This window comes from Mastacembelus armatus, chromosome 13, assembly GCF_900324485.2.
Source record: "Mastacembelus armatus chromosome 13, fMasArm1.2, whole genome shotgun sequence".
Classification (NCBI taxonomy): Eukaryota; Metazoa; Chordata; class Actinopteri; order Synbranchiformes; family Mastacembelidae; genus Mastacembelus; species Mastacembelus armatus.
In genome coordinates, this window is record NC_046645.1 from 24,324,849 (window position 1) to 24,346,926 (window position 22,078).

The window sequence follows — 22,078 nt, forward strand, 5'->3', positions numbered from 1 at the left end:
GGCAGTAGAGTTTCTGACTGGGCTACTTAACAAGATCTTGGAGAGTGAGAGGATGCCTGAGGAATGGAGGAGTATACTGGTGTACTGGTGCCCATCTTTAAGAACAAGGGAGACGTGCAGAGTTGTGGAAACTACAGAGGAATAAAGCTGATGAGTCACACAATGAAGTTGGGGGAAAGAGTAGTGGAGGCTAGGCTGAGGTCAGAAGTGAGCATTTGTGAGCAGCAGTATGGTTTCATGCCAAGAAAGAGAACCACAGATGCAATATTTGCTTTGAGAATGCTGATGGAGAAGTACAGAGAAGGCCAGAAGGAGCTGCATTGTGTCTTTGTAGATTTGGAAAAAGCGTATGACAAGGTGCCGAGAGAGGAGCTGTGGTTTTGTATGAGGAAGTCTGGAGTGGCAGAGAAGTATGTTCGAGTGGTGCAGGACATGTATGAGAGCTGTAAGACAGTGGTGAGGTGTGCTGTAGGGGTGACAGAGGAGTTCAAGGTGGAGGTGGGACTGCACCAAGGATCGGCTTTGAGCCCCTTCTTGTTTGCTGTGGTGATGGACAGGCTGACAGATGAGGTTAGACAGGAATCTCCGTGGACCATGATGTTTGCAGATGACATTGTCATCTGTAGTGAGAGCAGGGAGCAGGTGGAGCAAAATCTAGAGAGGTGGAGGTTTGCTCTGGAAAGGAGAGGAATGAAGGTCAGCTGCAGTAAAACAGAGTACATGTGTGTAAATGAGAGGGACTCAAGTAGAACGGTGAGGTTACAGGGAGTAGAGGTGAAGAAGGTGGAGGATTTTAAGTACCTAGGGTCAACAGTCCAGAGCAACGGAGAGTGTGGAAAAGAAGTGAAGAGACGTGTGCAAGCAGGTTGGAACGGGTGGAGGAAAGTGTCAGGTGTGATGTGTGACAAAAGAGTGTCAGCAAGAATGAAAGGAAAGGGGGACAAGACAGTGGTGAGCCCAGCAATGTTGTCTGGTTTAGAGACAGTGGCACTGAGACAAAGACAGGAGGCAGAGCTGGAGGTAGCAGAGCTGAAGATGTTGAGGTTCTCTCTGGGAGTGACGAGGATGGATAGGATCAGGAATGAGGACATCAGAGGGACAGCTCATGTTAGATGTTTTGGAGAAAAAGCCAGGGAAGCCAGATTGAGATGGTTTGGACATGTTCAGAGGAGGGACAGTGATACATTGGTAAAAGGATGCTGAGGTTAGAGCTGCCAGGAAGGAGGCCTAGAGGAAGACCAAAGGGGATAGGGTTAAATGGAGGCAGATGATTTGCTGTGGCGACCCCTGAAGGGACCAGCCGAAAGGAAAAGAAGATCTATGAACTGTCCGCACTTGGTTTGAGAGTCAAAGTAGATAAATTATCCAGAATTTCCCCCAAAATATGAAAGATTAGAGTAAACTTTATTATACAAATAGAAATCTGTGCATGACTTTGTTGTTTCTTGTTTCCTCTCATGTTAATTATCTTATGGCCCCACAGGTCTGTCTCCTGACCCTTTAGTGGGCCCTGAGCTTTACATTGGGAACCACTAGACTAAACTAGCTTCCTGTCAAGGACCTTCAACAATTAAATACTGCGTACACACTGTTTCTGTATTAAAACATTGACACTGTCAGATAGGAACTATGTCTGTCACTGTCATTTTACTACAGTGTGAGTACTTTTACTTTGAGTACTTTTAGTACAATTTGCTGAAAGACAAATATACTTTTAAATCTATATGATTATAGATGCAGGTCTTTAACTTGTAAAGAAGTCTTTTGAGTTTGTTAAATTTGTGCTTTTATTTGAGTAAAAGCTATTTTAAATGAAGATGGTCAAATATGTCAAATTAACAGTTTAAAATAAAGCTACTACTAGTACTCATTATTTTCTGAATACATCAGTCCAGAAAGTGTAATAACATTATAAAAAAATGCCTGTACTGTTTCCCACAGACCAAGAGTGTATTTAATTTATTTATTTTACCAGCTCTCCAAAGAGCCCAGAGGTCGTCGGTTTATTGTCTAAGTAAAATCAATTATCATATCTACACGTTTGAGAGGCACCAACCAGCAAGAGTTTATCATTTTGCTTCACAAATATTTGTTTTCTGCTGACTGACTAATCGTTTAACCCACTAAAAACTGCACCAACATCCTCGTGTTCTGTCCTCACGTCTGATCTGTTTTCAGCTCTGAACTTGCAGCGTCAGCCAGAAAGAGACTTTTTATATTTAGAGATGGGAGAGAGGAAAAGCTGTCAGAGCTCAGGAAGAGAAGAGAGAGTCCTCATTGTTTCTGACCCTGACACTTTCTGTGCTGCTTCACTCGGTGTGTGTTTAGGGGGCAGAGACCAGGAAGCGTTCGCCCACCCTGAGCAGCCAGTTTAAGAGGTCTCTGGAGCTGCTGATGAGGACTCTGAGTGTTTGTCAGCCTTTCTTCGTTCGCTGCATCAAACCCAACGAATACAAGAAACCTATGGTGAGTATCTGCACTCTGGGTGGGAATAGAATAACTTTGCTTTTTAGGGATTTCATTGACATGTGGTGCAATAGAGGGTAAAGCCATTTGATTACCAGTAGTAGGGTTAGAGTTAGTTGGAAAACAAGCTGAAGATTTGCACCTTAAGTAAAAGTATATGAAACTAAAAATACTTCAGAGCAGAGCAGGTAAAAGCCCCGTTAAACCCTCTTTACATATAAGTACAGAAGTCTTAGCAACTTAATACATAAGTAGGTATTTACATTAAAATGTCTCTGCTGGTACATATGCTGTTACACATGATGTTATGGTTGTTAAGTGAAAGATGAATGCGTCTGCTGCATTTTACTGTTGCAGCTTCTTGAGGTGGTTTTAATTGCTTCACGTACAGGTAGTTCAATCCTGTGGTTCCCAACCTAGAGGTCAGGACTCTAAAATGGTCACAAGATAAATCTTAGGGGTTGTGAGTCGATCTGCTCCGCACATTTAGCTTCATATATTTGTTGTTATTGTGAAATGTTGTTTTTTTCTTTCAGTGAAGAAGCAGTGGAGCATTATGCTGTTGTTGACCTGACAGCCGTTTAAGCTTTACAGATTATTCATCAGCTGAGGATGTAAAGAGAAGCAACAATCCAACCTGATGCTCACACATTTCGTCCTTGTGTTTGTGTGTGTAGCTGTTTGACAGGGAGCTGTGTGTGCGTCAGCTGAGGTACTCAGGAATGATGGAGACCATTCGTATCCGCCGGGCAGGATATCCAATCCGCTACACCTTCGTAGAGTTTGTGGACCGGTACCGAGTGCTCATGCCTGGAGTCAAACCGGCATACAAACAGGTACAGTGCAGCTGCTCCACATAATGTATTTACAACACAATACTTAAATAAGAAAACAAAACCATAACATGTAAGATGTGACATCCTACACTGTGAGGAAACAAGAGATGTCTTTATAAAATCACCTCAGCTCTGACAGATTTAAAGTTAGTTCTCATCATTAGCACGCTTAGGACTAAAACAGGATTGTGTTCAGCTGCAGCATTTCTTATATCATTAAATACAATTTAAACATTTGGTTAAAGTGTCTTTTATTATATTCCAGTTACAAAAATAATTTAAAGCCACCATTGCTTAATATGAGCTATTCTTTGTATTCAACCAGTTCTACATGAGGTGTGTGTGTGTGTGTGTGTGTGTGTGTCTATGATTCTTTTGCTCACATGTATTTTTCCCTGTTACACTTCTTATTTTAAGAAAATTAAATGAGCAGATGTTTCACTGAGACAGTTTAGTAAATAATGTTAACGTGTGAATGTTAGCATTAAAGTATGGCCTCACAGAGCTGCTAGCATGGCTAAGACGTCAGCAGAATAAGACACACCATGTTCACGGCCCTCTGTCCCATCAGGAGGACCTGAGGGGAACCTGTCAGAGGATCGCTGAGGCCGTACTCGGCAGAGACGACGACTGGCAGATGGGAAAAACTAAGATCTTCCTGAAGGTACCTTTAAGATGGTTAGCAAATTCTTCATGTCGTGGCAAAATGCACTTGGAGGCAAATCTCAGGTTAAAGAATGGCAAATTTAATAGGCAAAGCAACAGAGTCACAACAGAGAATACGGTCTGCAGAACGGGTCAATATCGATTACCACATGTTGTTCTGTTGGACTGAGATGTGTGGACTTTTCTCCATTCTGATGTTTTGGACTGAACACCTGGAACTCTTAATCATTTCTGCATGTTTTTATGTTGACTTGCTGCTACAGGTGGGTAGGTGTACCTAATGAAGTGACCATTAAGTTACTTTCCAGTTCAGTTCTTCAGATGGGAAACAGTGTGTGTTTTGGTTTCCCTGTGTGTGTGTGTGTGTGTGTGTGTGTGTTTATAACTGGGAATGTACGCTGCAGGTGTAAATATGTGTGTGTCTCTCGGTCTCAGTTTCGTGCCTGGTGGGACAGATGTTGTCCAGAGGTCAAAGGTCATTAATGAGATACATGCGTTAGTGGGTTGCCATAGTGATAGTGTCCTTTCCTTTTCCTGAGGTTCAATGAAAATATCAGGTGGTGATGGTTTTGGCTCAGCAGCTTGTTTTCACAGTGTGGGACTCCTGTAAAACGCCGCCTGTTGAAACATCGTCTTCCTGCTGCTGGTTTTGTTTCCACTGTAAACTTTAAGTTTTGGTGTCTTGTTATAGTACACACCCCCTGTCGCTCTCTTCTCTGTACTGCCACCCTTTAAATAAAGGCTGAAATGCACAAATTAATGTTAAAAAGGAAAGAAAACCTGTGATTTAGCCTAGTCCAGCTGAGGTCAGTGTGTCTGAACACTTTGCTTTCAGGGATAAGGTTGATTTTTACAGCTCAGACCAATTATTTCCAAAAGCTTAAGTCTCTGTGGTTGATGTAGTTATGCAGTTCTAATGGAAAAGATAAATATAGAAAAGGATAATGTTAGTACAAAGACAGGTATTATTTTAGAGACAAATTGTTTCATAGATATATATGTATATCACTGACAGACCATGTGCTGTGTATCGTTTCACTGGTATTTGTGCAGTTATTGAAATGGTCAGTGAAGTGAACAGTGGGATATCTCCAGGTTCAGACTAGTTTCCCTCTTGCCTTTGGAGATATCGAGGGTTATCTTGCAGCAGCTGCAGCTGATGAGTCTGGTCTGTGTGTAAAACTGTCTCAGACTGTGAGTCTGTGGGACCTGGATCATTGGAGATCACATGCTTTTCTCTGTTTTACATTGATTAGACACATCTCTGTGCAGGACAGGACAGGAAGGAGGAAGTAGACAGTGGCAGGGTGGAAAGACAGGGCGGTACCTGCGCTTCCCCGACAGGATGTGCTCAGATCAGCCAGAGGGCAGATGGGTCGATCGGAGGGGGGGGGGGGGGGGGTTTCAGCTGTTTGTGCGTCAGGTTAGCACATTTCAGATTACTTCCTGCAGCTGAGGAAAAGTGCTGCAACTGTAGCAACAGACATGAATGTTTCATAAAGGGCTGAATCTTAAAGACTTTGCCGATGCCCGGACCTCTAGCGCCATCATGAGGCTTTGAGTAAAGTGCAATGCCTTTGATTTTATTTTGTGTTTTCTACATGTATCAGCCGGTTAAAATATCCAGAGTTAATAGTCATGTTTGTATTTCTCTATAAAGAAGGGGATAAACCATAAAGTGACAGTGAAGCTGTTCGTCTTCCTGCTGTTTGACTTTGCTGCTTCCTTAATTCTGTCCGAGCTGAGAAAAAGGAGCCGCATGTAAGTGAGCAAATAAAAGTAAAAAAAATGAAAACATGACTTGGTTAAATAATGAAATGGCTGTGAAATCCTTGTTCCCCTCAGGATGAATAACTTTGGTGACCATCTGTCGTTGTCCAGCTCCATCATCCTGACACAACTTTAATGTAGTCACTAGAAAACTAATCAACCAGAGCAGTGAAGCAGCAGCAGTTTGGGTTTTGTCTTTGTCTGTTATTCAGTAGTTCTTTCTCCTTCTGTGTAGGATCATCACGACATGCTGTTGGAGATTGAGCGCGACAAGGCCATCACTGACAAAGTCATCCTCATCCAAAAGGTGGTTCGAGGTTTCAAGGACAGGTAGGACTCCTGTTAAACAGGCCCTGGATCAGGTTACAATACATTATACAGAAAAGTGCAGTTTTCTCCTTTTTGCCATGTAAAGATTCTGGAAAGCTGATTTCTCATTTTAGATCCAACTTCCTGAAGATGAGAAAGTCGGCTGTGCTGATCCAGAAGACATGGAGAGGATATCACTGCAGGAAGAACTATGGAGCTGTGAGGACTGTCTCTGTGTTTCACACCCACAGCACATTCATTTAGAGAAAAGTCATAGGTCACAGATTTTGTTGTATCAGGATGATTGTCATCCATGATGCAGCTGTAGCTGAGTTTACGTCACTCATTCTTCTTCTTCTGCTGACGTCCTTCCTCGTCTGCATCCCTTCAGATGAGGGCAGGCTTCTCTCGCCTCCAGGCTCTGGTTCGATCCAGGAAGTTGTGCGCATCATATCATGTCGCCCGCCAAAGGATTACATGTTTCCAGGGTCGGTGTCGGGGTTTCTTGGTGCGCCGGGCGTTCAGACACCGGCTGTGGGCCGTCATCACCGTTCAGGCCTACACCAGAGGCATGATCGCTCGCCGGCTCTACAAGAGGCTGAAGGGAGAGGTAGAAACACAGAGCAGTGCAGTTTAACCAAGTACACAAGTACTCCACACCAGTGTACACATTTCAGCTGCTTCAATTTCTGCTACTTCTACTTCATCTCCACCAGAGGCAAAAATAGTATTTATCCATTGAATGTATCTGACAGTCATTTCACAGATTAAGATTTTCCATGTAACCTTGATCAACAGACTTGATCAAATGCTTCTTTTACAGTTTTACAGTAGTTTCTAACTTGTCTTTGCTGTTCAGGTAACCGGTTTGTTTGTTACTGTCTGGACTGTCTGTATCCCTTCAGTACCGCAGGAGGCTGGAGGCTGAGAAGATGCGACTGGCTGAAGAGGCCAGACTGAGGAACCAGATGTCTGCGAAGAGAGCGAAGGCCGAGGCTGAACGCAAACACCAGGTGGGAGAATTCGTACAAAATCCTCAGTTTATATATCATCTTTAAACGAACTGCAGTCCCTTGGTTAAGCTCAGGAGAGACACTATAGTGATACACCCAGTTTTTTTCAGATAATGTTTGAATTATTGTTATTATTAGTTTGCTGTTTCAGAGCCGTGTGACCTTGTTTTTTAGGAGCGTCTGGCCCAGCTGGCCAAAGAGGATGCTGAGCGGGAGAAGAAGGAGAAGGAGGAGGCCCGAAGGAAGAAGGAAATGGTGGAGCAGATGGAAAAGGCCCGGATGGAGCCCGTCAACGACTCGGACATGGTGGACAAGATGTTCGGGTTCTTGGGGACGACAAATTCTTTCCCGGGCCAGGAGGGACAAGCCCCCGCCGGATTTGAGGTGACAAAGGGTTTTTCCTCTTACCTGAAAATCAGGGACTTTCTGTTGTCAAACCCAATGAAGCCACAAATTATTTGGTCAGTATAATGATGTCCTGTAAGACTGAACTGAGACAACATCATACAGATACACATGCTAAGGATTTCATTCACCTTTTTATAAAACTTTGTAGTGATCTGAAAACAGTTTTCCAGCAGTCGCAGCTTCCTGGTGTTTCTTTATGTCTTTATTGATGCATTTGGTTGATAACATGAGTTTGTTTTGAACTTTCTGTCTTCAGCTTAATGTTTGTGGTTTTTCTTCATTTATGCAGCTGCTGCCTAATGCATTAAATGTTGAAATTAAAATTTAAAGTTATGTCTGTGTGACGTAGGTGAATGATGATGAGGATGTGCAGCATGTAGAGAATGAGCTGAACAACAGGATCGTGACAGTGTGTTATTTTGACATAGCTCAGAATTAGTAGACTTTCCTTCTGGAGGTTTTAACCTGTGACATCCTGTCTCCTCCGCAGGACCTGGAGCGGACCCATCATGAGCTGGAGGGGGAGGATCTGGACGAAGCTCTTCCTCTGCCTGAGGATGATGAAGACGAGGATTTATCGGAATACAAATTCGCCAAATTTGCCGCCACCTACTTCCAGGGCACCACCACACACACCTACGTCCGACGACCCCTCAAACAGCCTCTGCTGTTCCACGATGACGAGGGAGACCAGCTGGTATGTCCTCTTTGACTTCTGACCCCACAACAGCATGTGCAGATTTTTTGTTTTTCTAGGGTGGATGTTCATGTCTGACTGAGTGTTAATAAAAAAATGATAAGAAAAGGGAGGATGAGACAGTGTGGTGTGGTAAACATATCTTCCATGTCGTGGCCCAGGCTGCTCTGGCAGTCTGGATCACAGTGCTAAGGTTCATGGGAGACCTGCCAGAGCCCAAGTACCACACGGCCCTCAGCGACGGAAGTGAGAAGATTCCTGTCATGACCAAAATCTATGAGACGTTGGGAAAGAAGACATACAAGAGGGAGCTGCAGGCACTGCAGGGGGAGGGGGAGGTGAGGAAAAACTGATCTACGTTTCCTTCTGTAAAAACACACATGCAGGAAAAGACATGAGACACGACAAACGTTTTCCTATTGGAGTCATAGGGTGTGAGTATAAAATGTTCCTGCATCAGGCCCGACATGCTTTAATTGTGAACATTTCGAGTTCAATGACCATCTCAGCTCATTTTCCTCAGGACTTTCCTTCACATCTTCACAGTTTTAGCCCAGTTTTACATTGAATATTAGAAAAGTCTAAAACTTGTTCACTTCCTGTTCTCTTTACTATTTACTCTTTCACCAGTTAAATGTTAAATGATCAGGTGAATGTCTCTGTCTATAAACTTTTCTGTCCTGTTCCTGGTCCAGACACCGCACTCCGACAGCCACAAGAAGAACAGCGTTCGACACAAACTGGTGTCCCTCACCCTGAAGAAGAAATCCAAGATCACTGAGGAGGTGGGAGACAAAGGCGGTTAGAAAATCCGACGGCCTTCCTGAGAGATTCATCTCCCTGCAGTGTGTCACACAACCACAAAACATACCATCTCTTTTCGTTCAGGTCACCAAACGCCTTAATGATGGCGAGTGCGGTCTCCACGGCAACAGCATGCTGGAGGACCGGCCAACATCCAACCTGGAGAAACTTCACTTCATCATTGGCAATGGGATCCTGAGACCAGCACTTAGGTACACACACACACACACACACACACACACACACAAAGTGGGTTTATTTCATCCTTTCTGTGTCCCAATGTGTCTGGAAAAGACGTCAGAGCCTGATCGGCTGAGTGTGATCGAGAACGTCAAACAGACAAAAGTGAAATCCTTTGTTTCCACTTGTGGATTTGAAAATAAAGCTCAGGACACCGCAGACATGTAAATCTGTCAACAGTCGATAGTGGAACCTTTATGTGGCCTGCTGTGTGTTTCAGGGACGAGATCTACTGTCAGATCTGTAAACAGCTGAGTCAGAACCCGTCCAAGAGTTCTCACGCTCGCGGCTGGATCCTCATCTCTCTGTGTGTCGGCTGCTTCGCCCCCTCAGACAAATTCGTCAAGGTCAGGACATCTGATATTTTCATCATCTCCTCTGTGTATAGGGGGACGCAGGGAGGCGGGGCTTGATCTCAACCCAACACAGAAACACACTCACATTCACACCTATGGGCAGTTTCACCACCAACTAACCAAACCTGCATGTGTTTGGACTGTGGGAGGAGAAAACCCACAAGGACTGCAGACTCCACACAGAAAGGCCTGGAAATATATATATTATATATATATATATATATATATATATATATATATATATATATATAAACATATTTCCTTCTGAATGCTTCCTCAGAACCTTTCGTTGTTTTAGTTCTTTGCTGTAAATGTGGGACTTAGAAGTATTTTTTTTTATTACAGTACCTGAGGAACTTCATCAACAGTGGGCCACCAGGTTACGCTCCGTACTGTGAGGAGAGGCTGAGACGAACATTTGTCAACGGGACAAGAACACAACCCCCATCCTGGCTTGAGCTGCAGGTGCACATACACACACACACACACACACACACAGACTGAGTGCCTGTTTTCTAAGGTTTAAAGTGTTTAAAATGTCTTTTCCTTGGACCATTTAAATCCTGTTTATATCATCAGAAACATCTTTAAAATCCAACCGCTGTTACACATAAAAGTGAAATCCTCTGCTGTAATTATTCGTCTTCAAGGTTTTTGATAATGGGACAAAACTCATGAATGACTGTGTTATAATAGATCTGTTCTGCCTTCAGGTGTAATTTCAGAACCAGGCACAAATTCACATCTGTAGTCTAACATGCTGCATCTGCGAATAAATAATGATAATAAAACATTATTTATTTTGCCTCGTTTATACAGAGATCTGCAGAACAACAGAACTAACAGTAAGGAGGATTTTTATAGTAACAAAACTAATAACAAATGAATAAGATCAATAATTAATAAAGGACCACACTAGAAGGCCAAATACAGTGAATTTCAAAATAAAAGCAAATTTAAAAAGATTACTTATGAACCATTTTACCCGGCTGCTTCAGCTGTGTTACTGTGCTAGTAAAACCAGGGTGCAGCACACAGCATTGTGCAGATGTGGATCTACAGGTGGATTGGACTATAAAGTCCTTAGTCCTGGATGAGGAACAGTGAAGCTGACAGTGATCTGATATTTGTTTCCAGGCCACAAAGTCGAAGAAGCCCATCATGCTGCCGGTGACGTTCATGGACGGCACGACCAAAACCCTGCTGACGGACTCGGCCACCACCGCCATGGAGCTCTGCAACTCTTTGTCTGACAAAATCAACCTGCAAGACCGCTTTGGCTTCTCGCTGTACATCGCACTGTTTGATAAGGTGGGCACACCCACACATTGTACCACACATTTAAGAACTAATTGATCTTTTGTGTAAATTGTTATTCAAAGCAGAGTCTTTCATGCTTCTTAAAGGGTTTGGGAACTTTAACATCAACAAAGTTTTACCTCTAAACCTGAAATTAAGATTTGATTCTCAAACAGCCTGAAAAGTGAGAATCAGAAAAAAATGTTCTTGCAACTTTCAAGATGTAGAACTAAAACCAGTCCTTGACAGCAAAATGAATACTCCTGATCTCTTTGAGCAATGAGTTTAAATGAAGTATTCACTGTTCCATAGATGATCTGCCCCTTATGTGTCAATCAGTCCAGAGGGGAAAAAACTGTTTAGTGAACTAAATGTTTGTGGCAGCAGTAAGTGGACCTCCTCCTCCTGCAGGTGTCCTCGTTGGGCAGTGGGAGTGACCATGTGATGGATGCTGTGTCGCAGTGCGAGCAGTACGCCAAGGAGCAGGGCGCCCAGGAGAGGAACGCCCCCTGGAGGTTGTTCTTTAGGAAGGAGATCTTCACCCCCTGGCACAGCCCCGCTGACGACCAGGTCGCCACCAACCTCATCTACCAGCAAATCGTGAGGGGTGTCAAGTTTGGTGAATACCGCTGTGACAGGGTGAGTGCATTTTTCTTTACGCTGGTTTTTATTTTAAAGGAATATTGTGTTGTCAGAACTGAACTGGGGTGTAGTAGAAACCACTGGACCCCCTTTCTTTGTCACCACACATCTATACTCATCATATCTCAGGAATTTATGTGCACAATACAATAAATATGAGAGTTTCCTGCTGCTGAACTTTAAGACTGTTTGCAGAAACCTATGAACATAATAACTGCATCATATTGTCTTTTTCACATTTCAGTGAAGACCAGGTTGACCTGAGACCAGTAACAGTCTCTCATCCTGCTGAGAGCTGAACTGCACATTTCAAACCTGCTTTCTTCTGATGTTAAACATCAGTTCGCTCTGCTGCAGCTGCTCAAGGGGTTTCTACAAACGTCCTCTGTGTCCTCCCATATTTAAAACACATAATGACCAGACATGTAACTTACAGTGTAGCAGTGGCCCCATTATGACTCCTTAGTAAATCAGAGCACATGCAGTTTCACTGGTAGCACCAGAGATGGTCACTGTCTAGATACAGTCCATACTGTGACAAGTAGGGAAAACATGCAGGGAAAGGATGAGCAGAGGACTGATGAAGACAAAACAAAGTTCATCTTCATTTTTCCAGAGATTCTCAGATTTTAATTTGCCACTATCTGTGTGTGTGACCCCAGGATGACCTGGCGGAGCTGGCCTCTCAGCAGTATTACATCGACTACGGTTCTGAGATTCTACTGGAGCGCCTGCTGAGCCTCATCCCGTCCTACATCCCAGACAGAGAGATCAGCACCTCCAGGACGGTGGAGAAATGGGCTCATCTCATCATGGCCGCACACAAAAAGGTGCCATGAACTGTAGGGAAGCTGCAGCTCTTAGTAACAACCACTTTATTCAGTATTTTGTTTAGGACCAAATACCTGCAGGAAAAGTACATTCCCATCAGCCTCAACTGTAATTTGTAGCATGCTAATATGCTAACATGAGATGTGAGCATGAGCAGAGCCACTAACAGTATGTAGGTTTATTAGCACGAGTTGTTTTAACATATACAGAAACATTTGTTACTGCTGATGCAAAGGTACATGAATGGAATTTAAATATAGAAGGTTTTTTATTTTAAATCTACTGGACACTCTGTGTTTGGTGGAGTTGGCCTGCATTCAGACTGGGGGGCATGTAATCCCATCTGCCCACACAGATGTTTGTTTCTGCCCATGACCAAACGTCTGTGCGTCCTCAGGGCATCTACACCCAGAAGAGGTTTGACCCTCATAAGGTGAAGGAGGAAGTGGTGGACTTCGCTCGCCACAAGTGGCCGCTGCTCTTCTCTCGTTTCTACGAAGCCTTTAGGTTCTCAGGTGAGAACGTCTCCGTCCTCTGGGACACGTTAAGACACGATCTGAGGACGAACCAGAGAGTCATAGACCTGTTGTTAACTCACTGCACATTCCTCTTCATCATCCTTCCTCAGAAATGACACGTACATATTCAGTTTACAGGAAACTACTGGACCTGTAAAATTCAGATTTCCTGAAAATATTGTTTCCGTCTGTGTCTGCACCCGTCAGGTCCCAGTCTGCCCAAAAACGACCTGATCGTCGCTGTCAACTGGACGGGGGTTTACTTTGTAGACGAGCAGGAGCAGGTCCTCTTAGAACTCGCATTCCCAGAAATCAATGCAGTCTCCAGCAGCAGGTGAGGAATGCTGGGAGCTGTAGTCATTTAAAGGTTCAGTGCTTATTATTTAAATTTAAATTTAGATGTATCAGCAGAAAGAGAACATAGTATTTATAAATATGTTGTTTCTTTTACCCATGATGCCTTTAACCTGAGCTATGTAGCTGTTTGACCCAGAGCATCTGGTCCTCACTTGATCTAGACGTTTTGTGCCTGAACATGACCAGATGTTATTCTGTAACGTTTTGGAAGAAACTCCCACACTCATGTTCAGCTGACAGGGGCATGAAATCTGAAAGTGCTTGTATGTGTGGCTCAGTTTGTCGTTTAAATCTGAGCACTGGTTCTTTCAGGGGAGGAAAGCTGCAGGGTCAGAGTTTCACTTTGGCGACCATCAAAGGGGACGAGTACACCTTCACCTCCAACAACACCGAGGACATCCGCGACCTGGTGGTGACCTTCCTGGAAGGTCTGAGGAAGAGGTCTAAGTTTGTGGTGGCACTGCAGGACAACCCCAATCCTGGTATGACAGTGGCACATTTTATTCTGTGATGTATTTTATTGTTCTCTGAATCCAAGAAATGAACTGGAATGACAGAGGTTTGATTCATATTCTAGGAACATGGAAACTTTTTTTATTTATTTCTGTGTGATGCAGAATCAGACATCAGACAGTTCAGATCATCCTTTTAGTTCAGAAAAGTTTAGGGTTCAGTTTTATTTAGATTATGTTTAAAGCATTAATCAAAACTAAAGTCTCTGTACAATGAACATATCAGAAATCTACCTAATATAATAATCTAGATGAAGTTTGTTTTTGAAGTTCAGGATCTGAAAATGTTCTGAAATAATTTGTCTTTGCAGATTAAATGAGAACATAGTGTGTGTGTGTGTGTTTGCTTTGTTGTTGAATCTTTATATTGTGTTTTATTTCATAATAAATATTGAAAACCAAAGCTTTTACTACAGGCCTCAGTGTATTCCACCAAGAGTATCTAAAGTAAATATTTAAAGTATTAAATTCAAAGGTTTGTGGTTCATGTGCTTCAGTATACATGAGAGAGATTTCCATCAAACACGTTGACAGTAACGTTCTGTACTTCTTCTCCCACAGCCGGAGAGGAGTCAACGTTTCTGAGCTTCCTGAAGGGAGACCTGATCGTGTTGGACCAGGACACCGGCGAGCAGGTCCTCAACTCTGGTTGGGCACACGGCATCAACGAACGGACCAATCAGAGAGGAGATTTCCCAGCTGACTGCGTGTATGTGCTGCCCACCATGACCCGACCTCAGCAAGAAATAGTGGTGAGTGGTAAAAACACATCAGGGCTTTAAGATAAAATTCTCCTCCTCGTTTTATTTCTGATGAAGATGAAGCTGATTCAGGTGTTACCTTCAACAAACGCTAACCCGATGTTCAGTAGTTTCAGAGCCACTTGAGGAGTTTTCTCCAAACGTCCACTGAGCAGCAGAAACAAAAGCTTGTGTGATTGTGTTATTAGAAATGTACAGACATCATATAAATAATAACAGCTGAGTCCAAGGGATACGATTACTGTATTCCTGGTTCCTGTTTACTGTAATTTTACTGTTAACATTACGTTACCTTACTTAGATTATAACCATAATACACTTTACAATCAGCTAAATCAGCTAATTAAATATTTAAAAACTTTAAATAGTAAAGATTTCTCTGTAAATGAAGGTAAACAAAGCAAGATGAAGCAACAGGACCTCAAGACTTTTACTGTCATAAAATCATAAACATTTCCAGAGTTTATTGGAGGCTGATGAGTCTGTGGGCAGTTTAATCTGATCTGAGAACACCTGCCTAATGGAAGTCAGGTGAATCTATGTAATGTAACCTGGTGTGATCCTTCCAATCAGGCGCTGGTAACCATGACACCTGACCAGCGCCAGGAGTCGGTTCGTGTTTCACAGCTCGTCCTGCCGGAGAGTGACGGCAGAGTTGAACCCTACACGCTGGAGGAGTTCTCCTACGATCACTTCAGGTACAAAACGAACATCCACAGCATGTACAGGTGTGTACAGCTGCTTAGCAACACAAACACACACACAGTCAGACTAAAACACACACACAGTGCAGCAACTCAGTTCTCAATGCTCTGAAAAGTGCCTCACGTCAGTCCAGCAGATCAGGGATCAGTCCTTCCTTTTTTCTCACACGCCTTTTCCAGACCTCCTCCCAAACACACACTGAGCAGGGTGATGGTCACTAAGAATCGTGGGAAGGACAAGCTGTGGAGCTGCACCCGGGAGCCGCTGAAGCAGCCGCTGCTGAAGAAGGTCATCAACCACGAGGAGCTGGCCCAGGACGCCTGCATGTCCTTCATCGATATCCTTCAAACAGCTGCCCCATAATCAGATAAGTCTTCATGTATGTTCTACATTCAAGCCAGTCTGGTTGCTTGGTTCCTTGACTTTTGGCCCACCTATGATGAAGTACATGGGCGACTACCCATCCAAACGGACCCGCTCAGTCAACGAGCTGACGGACCAGATCTTTGAAGGGGCGCTGAAGGCCGAACCTCTGAAAGACGAGATCTACTGTCAGATCATCAAGCAGCTCACCGACAACCACGTCAAGTAGGTCCCCACAAACATCAGTGCACATGAAGGACCCTGACCGGTCTTTGTGGCTCAGCAGGCAGAACCTGTGTTTGTCTGCAGGTACAGCGAGGAGAAGGGCTGGGAGCTGCTCTGGTTGTGTACTGGTCTGTTTCCTCCCAGTAATGTGCTGCTGCCGCACATCCAGCGCTTCCTTCAGTCCAAGAGACACCACCCGCTGGCTAGAGACTGCATGCAGAGGCTGCACAAAGCTCTATGGTAAAACGTCTCAAAACATCTGGAGATCTTTATTTATGAAGCCAAGGTAAAAAAGAAAAACTAAAATAAAAACTATGATTTTCTGTCTTCACTGTATAAACTAAACCCATAAACTGCGACAGTCATCTCTCGTTTTCTGTCAACTTTCTCTTTACTGTGTGACAAAGGTGAGAAACACTTGTCACTGCACAGAGAGGATGTGGTGGCAGTTCAAAACTCAAAGATATTCAGTTTATAAGATTAAAAAGTTCACGGAAAATCATATTTTAGCGACTGGAAACATCTTTATCAAATATTTTCTATGATCCATGAATCTGTTAATTGTTGCACCTTTATTATTTAAAAGACTGTCATTGGGGTAAAGCTGGAAATAATATAATAATAAGTGACTTCATTTCTCTGACCCACCTGAGATTTGTTTTGCTGTGTTTTTGATACTGTTGCCATGGTAACAGTAATGGATCCAGGAAGTACCCCCCCCCATTTGGTGGAAGTGGAGGCCATCCAACACAAGACAACTCAGATCTTCCACAAAGTCTACTTTCCAGACGATACAGATGAGGTACCACACACACACACACACACACACACACACACACACACGCACATATGTTTTCACCTGCCAACAGGAAAGTGTTTGAAAACTGTGACTGTTGGTCTCAAATCTTTCAGGCGTTTGAGGTGGAGTCTGGCACCAAGGCGAAGGATTTCTGCCAGAACATCTCAACCAGACTGCTGCTCAAATCTGCTGAAGGCTTCAGCCTCTTCGTCAAGATCTCCGACAAGGTCAGAGCACAGGGGATGTTTCTGAGAAATAAATAATGTTGTTGCTGTTTTTAAAGCAGCTTTATTATTGACAGGAAGAGTATCATCCCTCCTGTTTCACAAAGTTTTGACCTCATGTTATTGTTTCTAAAGCTGCTGATGAATCTATTTCTGTACAAACGTTTGTTTTAGAAGATCAGATAAGATAAGATTACGTTGTTGTAAAGGCAGAACTAATGCATTATACACACTTTTTACAATTTATGTGTGTGTGCTGCAGGTGATCAGTGTGCCAGAGGGAGATTTCTTCTTCGACTTCGTCAGACATTTGACAGACTGGATCAAGAAGTCTCGACCTGCTAAAGATGGTCTGTATCTGTGTATTTGATTGAACCAAGCTGCACTTGAAGGAAATTGAAATTAACCATTTTAATATTTCATCCTGTTTCCTTCCACTCCCCAGCAATTGTTCCCTCTCTGACGTATCAGGTGTTCTTCATGAAGAAGTTGTGGACCAACACAGTTCCAGGGAAAGACTCTTTTGCCGACTCCATCTTCCACTACTACCAGGTCAGTTTGATGGAAGTTCTGCTGAGAGACGGGAGATTTTAGTCATGAGGTTTCAGGCAGAAACACTGTCCCACATAATCAGATCAGCTGTTCCCTGTCTTCATTAGGAGCTGCCTAAATACCTGCGTGGATACCATAAGTGTTCCAGAGAGGAGGTTTTCCAACTTGCAGCGCTCATCTACCGCGTCAAGTTTGAGGATGACAAATCCCATTTCCCTACAATTCCCAAGATGCTGCGGGAGCTGGTTCCTCAGGATCTCATTCGACAGATGTCACCGGACGACTGGAAAAGGGTAAACCTGCAAAACTCCACTGACAAGACTTGTAATTATATTGATAGTGATTGTAAAGTAGTTTTTTGTTTTTGAATGTGTTATGTTTCTATTCTATCTCTATCTAGTTTCTAAGTTTCTATTAGTACATTCAATTGAGTACAGCTGTGGTTCAATATATATATAGAGAAGAAGAGAAGAATATGAATATGACACGTGTAAAAATACTGAATGTTCTTCACATAGAGACTGGACTGGTTACATGATCTAATCATTAACAGTCACTTCAGTTTGTAGTTGTCTACCAGTCATTTATACTAGAAAAGGTTTACCTGTTGCTGTATCTGTGACCACTTTTATTCTGAATAGTTTTAAGTAATTAAAGAATGAATAGAACCTAATAATTATTACTGTGTGTGTGTGTGTGTGTGTGTGTGTGTCTGTGTGTGATGGTTCCAGTCTGTGGTTGCCTACTTCAACAAGCATGCTGGTAAATCAAGGGAAGAGGCGAAACTGATGTTCCTGAAGATCATCTACAAATGGCCGACCTTTGGCTCCGCCTTCTTTGAGGTCAAGGTAAACACACCTGAACCTGCCACCTGTGGCTGTAGCTGTTCTTTCATATGAGGTTTGCTCAAACACTTTACTGCTCAAAGAATCATTTTGTTTATTATTTAGAGAATTAGAACTTATGTTAAACAACAGACTGAACTCGAGTTTTAATCTGAGCACTGGGGCTCAGGGTATTTCCCCACATCTCTACAACACGGTCAGTGATGGCAAAGTTAGCGTTAGCTCCAGAGGTTAGAAAAACAAAGGTAACACAGATTTACACTGAATGTGCAGAACAACAGAAAGCTAAATGTAGAAACAGCTTTGTTTACTGGTACAAACAAAATGATTTTATAGCTCCAACCCTGTGTTTCCTGTTCTTGGGTCTTTAGCAAACCACAGAGACCAACTTCCCAGAAATCCTGCTGATCGCCATCAACAAGCATGGAGTCAGTCTCATCGACCCAAAGACAAAGGTTTGTGTTTATGTAGAAAGAATTCCTGTTATCTGCAGTGTTTCACTTGGTCCCTGAGCCTGATCCCTGCGTGAATGTGTGCAGGACGTCCTGATCACACACCCCTTCACCAAGATCTCCAACTGGAGCAGCGGGAACACCTACTTCCACATCACCATCGGCAACCTGGTCAGAGGAAGCAAACTGCTGTGTGAGACCTCGCTGGTGGGTGGCAGCGACACACTGACATAAAACACACTCACCTAAAGTTTTAACCCTTTGTAGCTTTGTTGGTAGACACAGATCACCAAAATATGTCCCTACAACTATAGAAATTTCTACATCGGTATTGATAACCACACTGTGCAGAACCAGCACTGTTAGTACATTTAGCTGATAGTATTTAAGTATGAATGATTCACTGTGACTGGTAATGAAGTATTTGTACTAAGCTGTATTGGTACTTTGGTCCAGCTGTTTTCAAGTGTGTGTGTGTGGTGTGTGTGTGTGTGTGTGTGTGTGTGTGTGTGTGTGTGTGCGTGCGTGCGCGCGCGTGTGTTTGTGCCTGCCTGCCCTCAGGGCTACAAGATGGACGACCTGCTGACCTCTTACATCAGTCAAATGCTGACCACCATGAACAAGCAGCGCTCTGGGCGGGGCCACAGCAAGTGAACTTCTTACTGGCAGGAGGCTGCTGAGCTCATCCGGCTCCTGCGCCCCATTGGCCGGCACTGCAGCTGGGGGCGGACCTTTGCCTACCAGCTGTGGAGGATGAGCCGCAGTCCTTCTGCTAGCTCAGAAGGGTCCAGGGTCACCGGGGAGAGTCGGGCCGACAGCAGCGACCCCGGTGAAGGCCCCAGCAACTATTACCACTACAACTCCAGCTATGACAAGGACGAGCCGTCCAGCGAAGATGACTACCTCTGACTGTCCAGCACCTTGTTCCCCCTGCTTTGGTTCGGGATTCCAGAGTCAGATCTGTGGTCAGAGACGGTGCTCAGTCAGAGCTGCCATCAGGTCGACTGGATGTGACTGTATGTGACTGTATGTGGCATCAGGACCTGTGTTGCTGCCGTGCTGGGCAGAGCTCAGCCTTTGGTGGATGTTGCAGTGCCCTCCAGTGGCAGCAGGTGTTTACTGCACCAAGGACTTTGCTCTGTAACAACAGTAAACTCCCTAAACCTGACTTTTGTTTCTGTCTCAGATTGTTTTTACCATGTTGTACTAACTACTGGGCTGTTGTGCTGCACTGTGAGCATGTTAACGTGGTCTGCAGGTCTTGGACAATCCAGAGCAGGCTTTAGAGGGGCTAGGAGAATTACATTCATTTTTCTTTTCTTCATTTTATACCAGCTCATATTATTTGTATTAGTAGAGTTATTCTGTACAGTATCTACAAAGATGTTCATGTACATTCATATTAATAAACATGTACTGAATAAACTGGTTTTCCATCCTTTGACAAGTGTGAGTGTGAAGTTAAATCTCATCCTGCCTGCATCCTGGGCTTCACACTCCAAGGTGTTTTGGAGCAGTTACAAATGATCAGTATCCGTTGAAACAACATTTCTTCATGTTTGGAAAATATGAATTGATTTGCATTTGATTATAAAGATACAGGAAACCTGGTTTATATCCGTTTTCACTGACATATCGGATTTTCAGGAAACATCACAGCTGAAAACTTTTTTTTTTTTTTCCACAGAAGACTGGCCAAAAAAACAAAAACGACCACAGGAAGGAAAAAATATTAGACCACCGGGATCCTCTAACAGTTGGGTGTGGAAACACCAGAGAGGTTAGATTATTCTGACAGTAACCTGAATATCATCAGACTGATCCACAGGGCTGTGCAGCCCCTCACTAACATTTACATAAGAAATATATAAAGACAACAGAAGCAATTTACAGAAAACAGTGACATTTCTAGGAGCTGGTGGCTTAAAGGTGTGATATTCTGAGGCAATACCAGCAAACTCAAATTTAATCGCAAGAGAAAAAAAAACACGTAAGAGAGAAAACACACGAAAAATGGATGGATGGTTTTGGCTAAGAGCTTCAGTTTACTGCCATGGTCTTCTGGACAACACAGTTAGACGTCAGTCCAATCTCAGCCTCATAGCAAAAAAGAAAAAACAGACAGACAGCGCCACCAACAGCCAAAGCTTTTTTCTAAGGTTTTAATACCAGTAGCATGTACAACCAGAGTAAATTACAGTAAAAACTGAGAATGCTTCTATAAAATAAACTAAAAACAGTCACTCAGTACAGTACAAGATAGAAAATGAAACACACAGTGAACCTGTTTAAACAGTGGCATCATCTGGACTAACTGTGATCATAATATTAATACTATTAACCCACTGCAGCTCGTTATTCACAGACAGTGAACAGAATATTTGTGCAGCAGCTGAGAGTCAATGTTTCTGTCCACACTTCGCCTGAAAATGTCTCATCACTGGCGCAACAGATTCCTACAGTCACATTTCAAGGACGAGCCAAACACCAGAATCACCGCATGAATTTAAATCATGACATCCACACAGCTTTGAGTCAAACCCATTACTCTGTTTAATTATCCTGGAACATGCCCTGTAAAAAACTAGTTTCTATCTATGGTGCATTCAATGCAGCAAAGCAGCGTTGTACCAACAGGAACTGGGTCAGAAAAGAAAGAGAGCATCAAATAAAGCCTTGCTCTTTACATTTGCCAGAACAAGAAAATCTTTTTCATGCATGGAGAAGGTTGGTGCATCAGTCTGGAGCTGAAATTAAACAATGAGAAGCTGTTCAGTTTATTTCACAACCTGACGATGCATTTAAATGTCGTCATCACCCGTTTCCTCCGAGCGTCACAGATTGTCGCTGTTTTTCCCTCTAGACCTTCTTTGTGGTTCGAACACACTGATTTAGGTTTGCTTGTGTCATGTTCACTGGAATAAAGTGCAGAGCAGCATGCGAGGGTCACGTGCACGTGAAAACACCTAAACACAGCCACGGTTTCACTGGCTGTTTGTGGTAAATATAGAAACGTAAAAACCGAGCCTGAGATTACAAACTGCTTTCAGGATGATAAGTGAGTTTAAAAAGATTTTCCAACTTGTTGACAAGTGGTTACACAGGAAATGTGTATGTCAGCTGACTTCAATACAACCCAAAACATCTTTCACTTTGTGATATCAAGCTTCTTATACAACTCACCAGATTTTGGTGAAAGTATGTAACACACTGTGCAGCAGTGAAGTGGATTAAACTGCAGGGGTCTGAGAAAACATGAGCATGTCCACACTCCAGAGCTCTAAACAGCAACAGACTCACCTCATGTGATGATTCACAATCAAACCACACAAACTGCCTTTGTACCCGACTGTTTCATACTGACGTTTCTGTGGATGCTGAAAAACTAGACGTGCAGTGTTACTTTGGGAATGTGTAGTAAAAGCTAA

General features: G+C 43.3%; 1 protein-coding gene across 1 annotated transcript in view; it reads left to right on the plus strand.

The window, feature by feature from the left end:
* The window catches only part of myo7aa (myosin VIIAa), a 41,218-nt gene extending 21,143 nt beyond the window's left edge, over positions 1-20,075 (plus strand). Inside the window, 35 exon segments of the mRNA XM_026298487.1 lie at positions 2,329-2,466; positions 3,144-3,302; positions 3,874-3,966; positions 5,974-6,068; positions 6,182-6,266; positions 6,439-6,657; positions 6,953-7,060; positions 7,235-7,444; positions 7,959-8,165; positions 8,327-8,503; positions 8,861-8,950; positions 9,054-9,181; positions 9,430-9,556; positions 9,911-10,030; positions 10,703-10,876; positions 11,276-11,503; positions 12,169-12,336; positions 12,735-12,852; positions 13,063-13,189; positions 13,525-13,694; positions 14,286-14,476; positions 15,059-15,183; positions 15,370-15,527; positions 15,625-15,778; positions 15,863-16,018; positions 16,474-16,492; positions 16,494-16,580; positions 16,691-16,804; positions 17,064-17,151; positions 17,247-17,353; positions 17,461-17,646; positions 18,085-18,201; positions 18,570-18,653; positions 18,738-18,857; positions 19,212-20,075. Coding sequence (XP_026154272.1) covers positions 2,329-2,466; positions 3,144-3,302; positions 3,874-3,966; positions 5,974-6,068; positions 6,182-6,266; positions 6,439-6,657; positions 6,953-7,060; positions 7,235-7,444; positions 7,959-8,165; positions 8,327-8,503; positions 8,861-8,950; positions 9,054-9,181; positions 9,430-9,556; positions 9,911-10,030; positions 10,703-10,876; positions 11,276-11,503; positions 12,169-12,336; positions 12,735-12,852; positions 13,063-13,189; positions 13,525-13,694; positions 14,286-14,476; positions 15,059-15,183; positions 15,370-15,527; positions 15,625-15,778; positions 15,863-16,018; positions 16,474-16,492; positions 16,494-16,580; positions 16,691-16,804; positions 17,064-17,151; positions 17,247-17,353; positions 17,461-17,646; positions 18,085-18,201; positions 18,570-18,653; positions 18,738-18,857; positions 19,212-19,304 — 4,740 coding nt within the window. The 3' untranslated portion in view covers positions 19,305-20,075.
* Positions 20,076-22,078: the final 2,003 nt, after the last annotated feature.